The sequence below is a fragment of the Brachyhypopomus gauderio genome, chromosome 14 (assembly GCF_052324685.1).
Source record: "Brachyhypopomus gauderio isolate BG-103 chromosome 14, BGAUD_0.2, whole genome shotgun sequence".
Classification (NCBI taxonomy): Eukaryota; Metazoa; Chordata; class Actinopteri; order Gymnotiformes; family Hypopomidae; genus Brachyhypopomus; species Brachyhypopomus gauderio.
The window spans coordinates 11,754,105-11,760,818 of NC_135224.1; the positions used below are offsets into that span (position 1 = coordinate 11,754,105).

General features: G+C 37.9%; 1 protein-coding gene across 1 annotated transcript; it reads right to left on the reverse strand.

Annotated features, from left to right (window-relative positions):
- Positions 1-2,195: 2,195 nt before the first annotated feature.
- LOC143475360 (uncharacterized) lies at positions 2,196-4,943 on the reverse strand. The gene is made up of 6 exons (XM_076973201.1): positions 4,864-4,943; positions 4,429-4,779; positions 3,884-4,234; positions 3,321-3,443; positions 3,104-3,150; positions 2,196-3,010 (listed from the first exon to the last, which is right to left on the reverse strand). The coding sequence occupies exons 1-6, from the start codon at positions 4,904-4,906 to the stop codon at positions 2,864-2,866; spliced, it is 1,062 nt and encodes a 353-aa protein (XP_076829316.1). The 5' UTR covers positions 4,907-4,943; the 3' UTR covers positions 2,196-2,863.
- Positions 4,944-6,714: the final 1,771 nt, after the last annotated feature.

Consider the following 6,714-nt stretch of genomic DNA (forward strand, 5'->3'; position numbering starts at 1 on the left):
TAAGTTATTAAGATTTGGCTCTCTTATGCATTTCACTAAGGGAGTCATTAGAATTATTCGTCCCTGTCTTTGTGAAGTATTACCCTTGTTTTCTAGAACATACCTGTCACGTTGAGGACCCCGGCCCCTCCCTTTTGGGCGTGTGTTTACGTTGTCCACGTGTAATCGTCTACGTCTGTGGATCTTCATGGTTGTGGTTGCGTCTTGTGATAATCCGTCTCACCTGTGTCTCGTCTCGTAATCACGTGGGGCTAATGTGGTTTGTCTATTTAATGTGCGCTCGTGCAGTGTCCTGTGCTCGTCGTTGTCTAAAGTTTACACATTTCTGTGTGCTTTGTGTTTTCTCGTGCGCTATTGCGCAATATATGTTTCACATAATAAACGTGACGTGTGCTATAACCCGAGGATTCCTGTCTCGTCCTTGGCTGTGCCCAAACATTACAATACCAAGCATTTCCTTTGTGTATTTTTGCCTTATGTGTATTAATGTTGTATTCCTTGAATCTGTTTTTTGGACTCTCGCATACATGGATTTGTTTGCTATTTGGACTGTTTTTTTTTTTTTTTTTTTTTTTTTTTTTTTGCTTTCCGTTCCTTTTTGGGTTGGAAATCCCACTGCTCTGGTTTTGACTTTGGCCTGTTGTCTGACAACATTTTTGGATTCAATCACACTTGTCCGCAAGAGTTGGTCTGATATTGCCTCAAATAGGTTCCCTTTAAGCATCCTGAACCCAGGGGGTCAAGAATGACTGTGTTGTTTGTACTTGGCCAAATTCAGTCAGATGTTAAGTCAGGCTGCTTCTCAGACTTTCATACTGATGGCCCATGAAGTCTAACTGAAGCAGATACTCCATCCCTCTGCACCTTCAGACATTGCAGTAGATCTGGGGCCTGAGGTAGAAATAGGGGCTGTACTATCCTATCTTTGACTAAAGAATTTCTTTGAGTTAGCTTTTTCATGAATTTGTCCAAAACAGTTACAACTAAAGTCACTGTCAACTTCAAAAGAGGCACCTATTTTATAAATCGTTAAAATATGTGTGTACAATTCCAGATAGTACTAGTTTGCGGTTTTCCAGAGTGGTGGCTTTACAGTTGGGTGCTTATGGTATTTGTAAAACGTTATATATGAAATAAAAATGTCATATTTTGTCTTGAGATTATTTTGCTCTGTTGATCCCAAATAGAATGTATGGTTCAGTTCTTGCAAATGGTCATATAATTTCCCCATACACGCAAAACAAAAAACAGGTTAGCCTTTCAGATTGAGAAACATCCTGTGCTCAAACCACATGGTGTGACAGAGTGGAAAGAAGTGTGGTTTTCTTGGGCTAGCATGCATAATGCATTGAGCAACACTGACAAATCAACAAAGACAAAGGTAGTTTCACACTTTCAGTAAGAGTGCCACTCAGCCAGGAAAGTTCTTTAAAAATGTACATGTATAAAAATAGATACTGCATTGTACCTGTATTTATGTAGAGCTTTTATTTTTATTCAGGACATAGGTGTGTGAATATTTTCATTTCTGATCCAATAATACAGATTATATATACAATCCAGTTTTATTTATGTAATATATTTATCAAAATGTATCAATTTTTCAACATTGTTACATAACAACCTATTCACATCATATATTAATGCTTTTTCAGAATGACCAGTATGATCCCACATCTGTCATACAGAAAGCAGAAGTACATGATGTACTATCATGTAAGTATTTATATAATTATAGTTATATATGAGTACATACTTTAGGTTTGCTATCCTTTGTGTCTTGACAGCTGAAGCAGGGCTTCCCGGGTCAGACAACATAAGACCTAAAGCTAATATTCCCAAGATAAATCACTTGAGAGATATTCCACTTTGAATTTATAGGTGCTTAACTAAAGCTTTAATTATATTATAGGTGCTTAACGAAAGCTAAAGATGTCCAGCACATTTATTATTAGGCCTATACACTTATGAGCTGCAGGAGCCTTGACATTAAAGTAAAAATCAGCACAGGAGTTTCACACATACTGTACACTACACGTGCATTCTAATATACATGTACACCGACATACATTACACTCTGACATGCATAATACTCTCGACTAGAGTTTAAGAATAGAAATAAAACAGACATTCTAATTTTCATGGATTTTGAATAAAAACATGAAAAGATAATGTATTTTTATGTATTTTTATACACTTTTTACAACAGTTGTTATCATAAAGCAGCTTTACAAGTGTTCGAGTCCAAGCCCCCAGTGAGCAAGCCAAGGGCAACAGTGGCAAGGAAAAACTCCCTAAAACATTTACTCCTCATGTATTTAATATATTATTATTATTATATTATAATATAGTATTTTAATTAAAACAATGAATAAATTATACAAGCATACAAAATAGGTCAAAAACAAAAGTAGAAATGATACATTTGAACAGATGACGTTACTGTCATTGTCCACCACTAGTGGGCACATTTTACCTTCACACACTGCCATTCTTCCTCCATTCTGACCAACTCAGTACTGATATCTACACTCTGTGTGACTATTTTAATATTTTATATCATGACGAGCCAATTTGCAATTTATAATGTGCTGTTTTACTCTTTTTTGCAGTATGGTAGTAAACTGACTATTTGACTTGTTTTGTGTCTTGTTTCCATGACTTCTCACATAAATGAGCGGTTCTATAAATTATGCAGGTGGATCGTCTGGATATTTTCTATACGCATTAGTTATATGTCTTCATCTATGAGAATGAAAAATTATACATTCTAAAATATAGCATACAGGTGATCTTAACCATGTCTTAATTTATTTACTTCCATGTACAATGAGATCATAACTCAATGTGAAACTTGCGGATATTATATTTGAGCAGACTGCAGACCATCATAATAAACTACAGATCTTAAAGTCTCATCTTCAGTTTTTATGTTAAATTTTCTCCTGGGTTTCATTCTTTTGTCCATGAACTTTACAGTTGCATAATTCAGATTGTTATCACCATGGGCCTGTAAAGAAGATGATCATAGGTTTACAGATAATTCTCAATCAAATTGATATTGTTAAGATTATAGTATATGGCCCTTAATGTCAGAACTAACCTGTTCTGATATTTTATTTCTGATCTTGATTGGTTCTTGTTTGTTACCTAGAAAAGAAAAACCTATACAGTGAAGTGTGTCATAAATAGTGAACTACAGCAATGCTTTTTCATGTATTGCATACCTATATTTTGAAATATACTTTTTTAGTAAATATACTCGATACCTAATTGAGTAGGTAAATGTATCTTTATTATATAGAAGGTATCTATATTACCTTCATAGTTCCATTGCCCTCTTTGTATTCTTCTCCACAGAGTGATGTTGAAAATGAGGCTAAGTAGTAAAAACACTGAAATGCTGATGATAAGGATCCATGTCCTTTGATCAGATGAATAATCTAGCGGTGTAGAAGTGAAACAGTAAAAATATCATGTACAAGCACAGTCTGCATTTTAAGAACGGTTTGGTATTTGGATTTCATTTTACAATGGCACTTTTTGTTTTGTTTTGTTTTGTTTTTTTGCTTTGACAGTTAATGTTCTCAATGTTCTCAATGGTCAGTTTCTGATTGCATGGTCAGTACTGGCTGGACATTTTTGCATTTGTTGGAATAATGAGCTTAGCAGTAACGCAGTCACATTTGCAAGGCCCTTCAGCATGGCTGTTCCTGGGCTCTAGAGCAGCAATATCACTTATTTTACACAGGAATAACTGTATTTTTCTTTTTCCTATTTCTTTTGCTTAAATTTGCCATTGATTCATTTATGTTGTAAATCAAAATACAGTTAAAAATGCCTTATTTTTTTATACAAATTAGATTTCATTCCAGAAACTTACCACTAATTTCCAGTTTTATCCCATTTCCAAAGAGAATCTGCCCACATGCGGCCACAGCACAGTAGTAAGTTCCAGAATCAGAGGAGCTGAGGATCTTCTTGGGGAGTTCATACACACAGCTCTGTGTAGGAGAGCCAGTCTCAGAGCTCTTCTTACACTGACCACTGCTGTTTCCATAAGTGTAAATGATTCCTGGCTGAGATTCTCCTGAGCCATGTCTGAACCAGTAGACACTGTGGTCTCCCATGGAAACATTGCTAAGGATTTTACATTCCAGGGTAATGTTCTCCGCTGTTCGATGTAATATGAGTGAATGTTGCTGCTGAATAGTATGAATCTGGAGGTCCTTGCCTTCAAACAGAGACAATTCATGCATGCATACATTTTACAAAACAATTTACATAGTAATTTTCATAGTAGCCAGCAATATATCAGCATCATTAATGGGTTTCAAACCATCTCGATCAATGAAATCATGAATGAAATAAAAACTCAGTGAGGACAAAAGATTTTGTAGTGAAATCAGAATGAAATTAAAATGTCACCTTTCACTATTAATATAGTGCCTTCTCCAAATGTGACCATATTTAGAAATACCACCACACAATAGTATGTTGCGGAGTCTGACAGCTGTGTTTCTGAAATGCTCAGATTAAAACTTTTAGCATCTCTGCTCAGTCTGAAGCGGCTCTTGTAAAAATCCTTATAAAACTCAGGTGGTTGAGTATAATGAAATGCAGTAGCTATGACAACGGGCTTCTCTCCTATTGTTTGTTTCAACCACATCACACTTGTAATTTGGTCTTTTGGACAGAAACATGTGAGGTTGATGTCACTGCCAATCTCAGCCATCAGCAAACGTTCCATTTGGAAAACATTTTCAGCAAGAGCTGCATCTGAAGAAAATATGAACATCATCATTACACTATACAGTACCAATGTAGTAAAAATCTAAAAGGGACTATATATACTGTACTTACATAATGTGATATAAACCAAGAATGTTACACTGAATTCAGTCATTTTAATTCCCAGCTGGTTTAGTGCTGTGACTGCAAGACCCCCTCAGCCAAAGAAATTAAAGGGTGGATGACAATACTGTATGTGTCTTATTGGTTGGCTAGACAGGAAATCATGTCAACACTGTGATTTCTTTTTCATGGTGTAGTTCTGTTTCAATGTATTTTACTACAACATATTTTACCACTATTTTAAAACTAGAACTAGTTTGTGATTTTATTTTATTTTATTTGCTTATTCTCCTGAAAATTTGTTCATATTTAATGAAACTTGGAAATGTGATGTGACAGAGCAATCAGGGGGCAGGGTTAGAGCTGCCAGGTGTCTATTCGCTATATTGTACAAATCAAAATTGAGCAGCACTAAGCATGAAGAAATAAAGCGCAAAGGCGCTGAAAGTTAGTGTACAAAGTTAGTGTAGTACGCACTACAAAAAGCAGTCACTTAGTCCTTTGAAATGAACAGTATACTCAGACAGTGCTCTTCTCGAGGACTGACAAGTGTGCAGCACTGGATGACATAACCTGCAAGGTTTTAAAGGGCAGTGAATAATTAGTAACAGGTGTGCTCTCTTAAAATGTGGGTGATTGGGAATGAAGAAGTGATGTGTTTGAAGAGTTGCTGAGAAGTGCCCTCTCTGGGTTGGGACTGGGTACTTACAGTGGAGTAGTTACAAAAACAAGCCTTGTACGATTGAGTATCATGGTCTATGGTTTATTTTTACGCTGTTGAGGAATCAAATGCACCACTTGTCACGGTCCACCCACGCACGGATTTCATTCCAGCGAGAAATAAGGGACTGCAGTGTAATCTGCCTCACAGAAACCTGGCTAACACCTGAAACTCTGGGCCGAGACGTCGAGCCTGCGGGGTTCTCGATGCACCGTACGGACACAACGAAAGACCTCTCTGGGAAAAGCAAAGGCGGTGCTGTATGTTTTTTTTATCAACAATGCTTGATGTGATCAGAAAAATGTACACTTTATTGAGTCCTACTGCTCCCCGGTCCTGGTATACCTGATCATCTCATGTAGACTGGTGTGGCTGCAGAGAGATTTTTCGGGGGTCACTCTCACCGCTGTTTATATCCCCCCACAAGCGGACATGGACCTGGCATTGGGTAAACTACATGAAGCCGTTAATAAGCAGGAGACCATGCGCCCCGAGGCTGCGTTTATTGTCAAAGCAAACCTTTGTAAAGTTGCTCCTAAGTAGAGGTCTGCGCGGGACTGCATTTTTAATCCCGCTCCCGCCCACTCCCGCTTGTTTTAGACCCGCTCCCGCCCGCTCCCGCCAAAAAATCGATTGTTTTAATCCCGCTCCCGCCCGCACCTGCTTGTTTTAATCCCGCTCCCGCCCGCACCGGCCAAAAAATCGCTTGTTTTAATCCCGCACCCGCCTACCACATACACATTTCTGTCGCCCCCCGCCCGCAATCCTAATATGAATTGAATTAATTAGATTCAGTACTTGAAATTTTCTTATGTATTTATTAAAACAGCAATATAGCGATTGATCGCGCTGTCCCATTTCTTATCACAGTCCAAACACATCCCGTTAGGTGACGTACACCAACACTTTCTGACATGTATCACAACAAGCTGATTTCCATCTCCATTAATTACAATAGAATATGACTTCCATACATCAGACTTTCCTGTAGTTGGCTTAATTGTGGTGTATTCGCCTGTTTTAATAGAATTTTCCACAGCTGAAACTGGTTGACCGTCTACAGCAGGGGTCGGCAACCTAAGGCACGCGTGCCACCATTGGCACACCGAGGCATAGTCACTGGCACACGACATGCTGGA

What these genes read in the sequence shown, in the direction of transcription:
- LOC143475360 (XM_076973201.1), bottom strand. Translation starts at nt 4,906, where the DNA reads ATGACTGAATTCAGTGTAACATTCTTGGTTTATATCACATTAT. An exon ending in GATAAAACTGGAAATTAGTG is followed by an intron (nt 3,444 to 3,883) that starts GTAAGTTTCTGG and finishes CTACACCGCTAG; the next exon opens with ATTATTCATCTGATCAAAGG. An exon ending in GAAATAAAATATCAGAACAG is followed by an intron (nt 3,011 to 3,103) that starts GTTAGTTCTGAC and finishes TCTTCTTTACAG; the next exon opens with GCCCATGGTGATAACAATCT.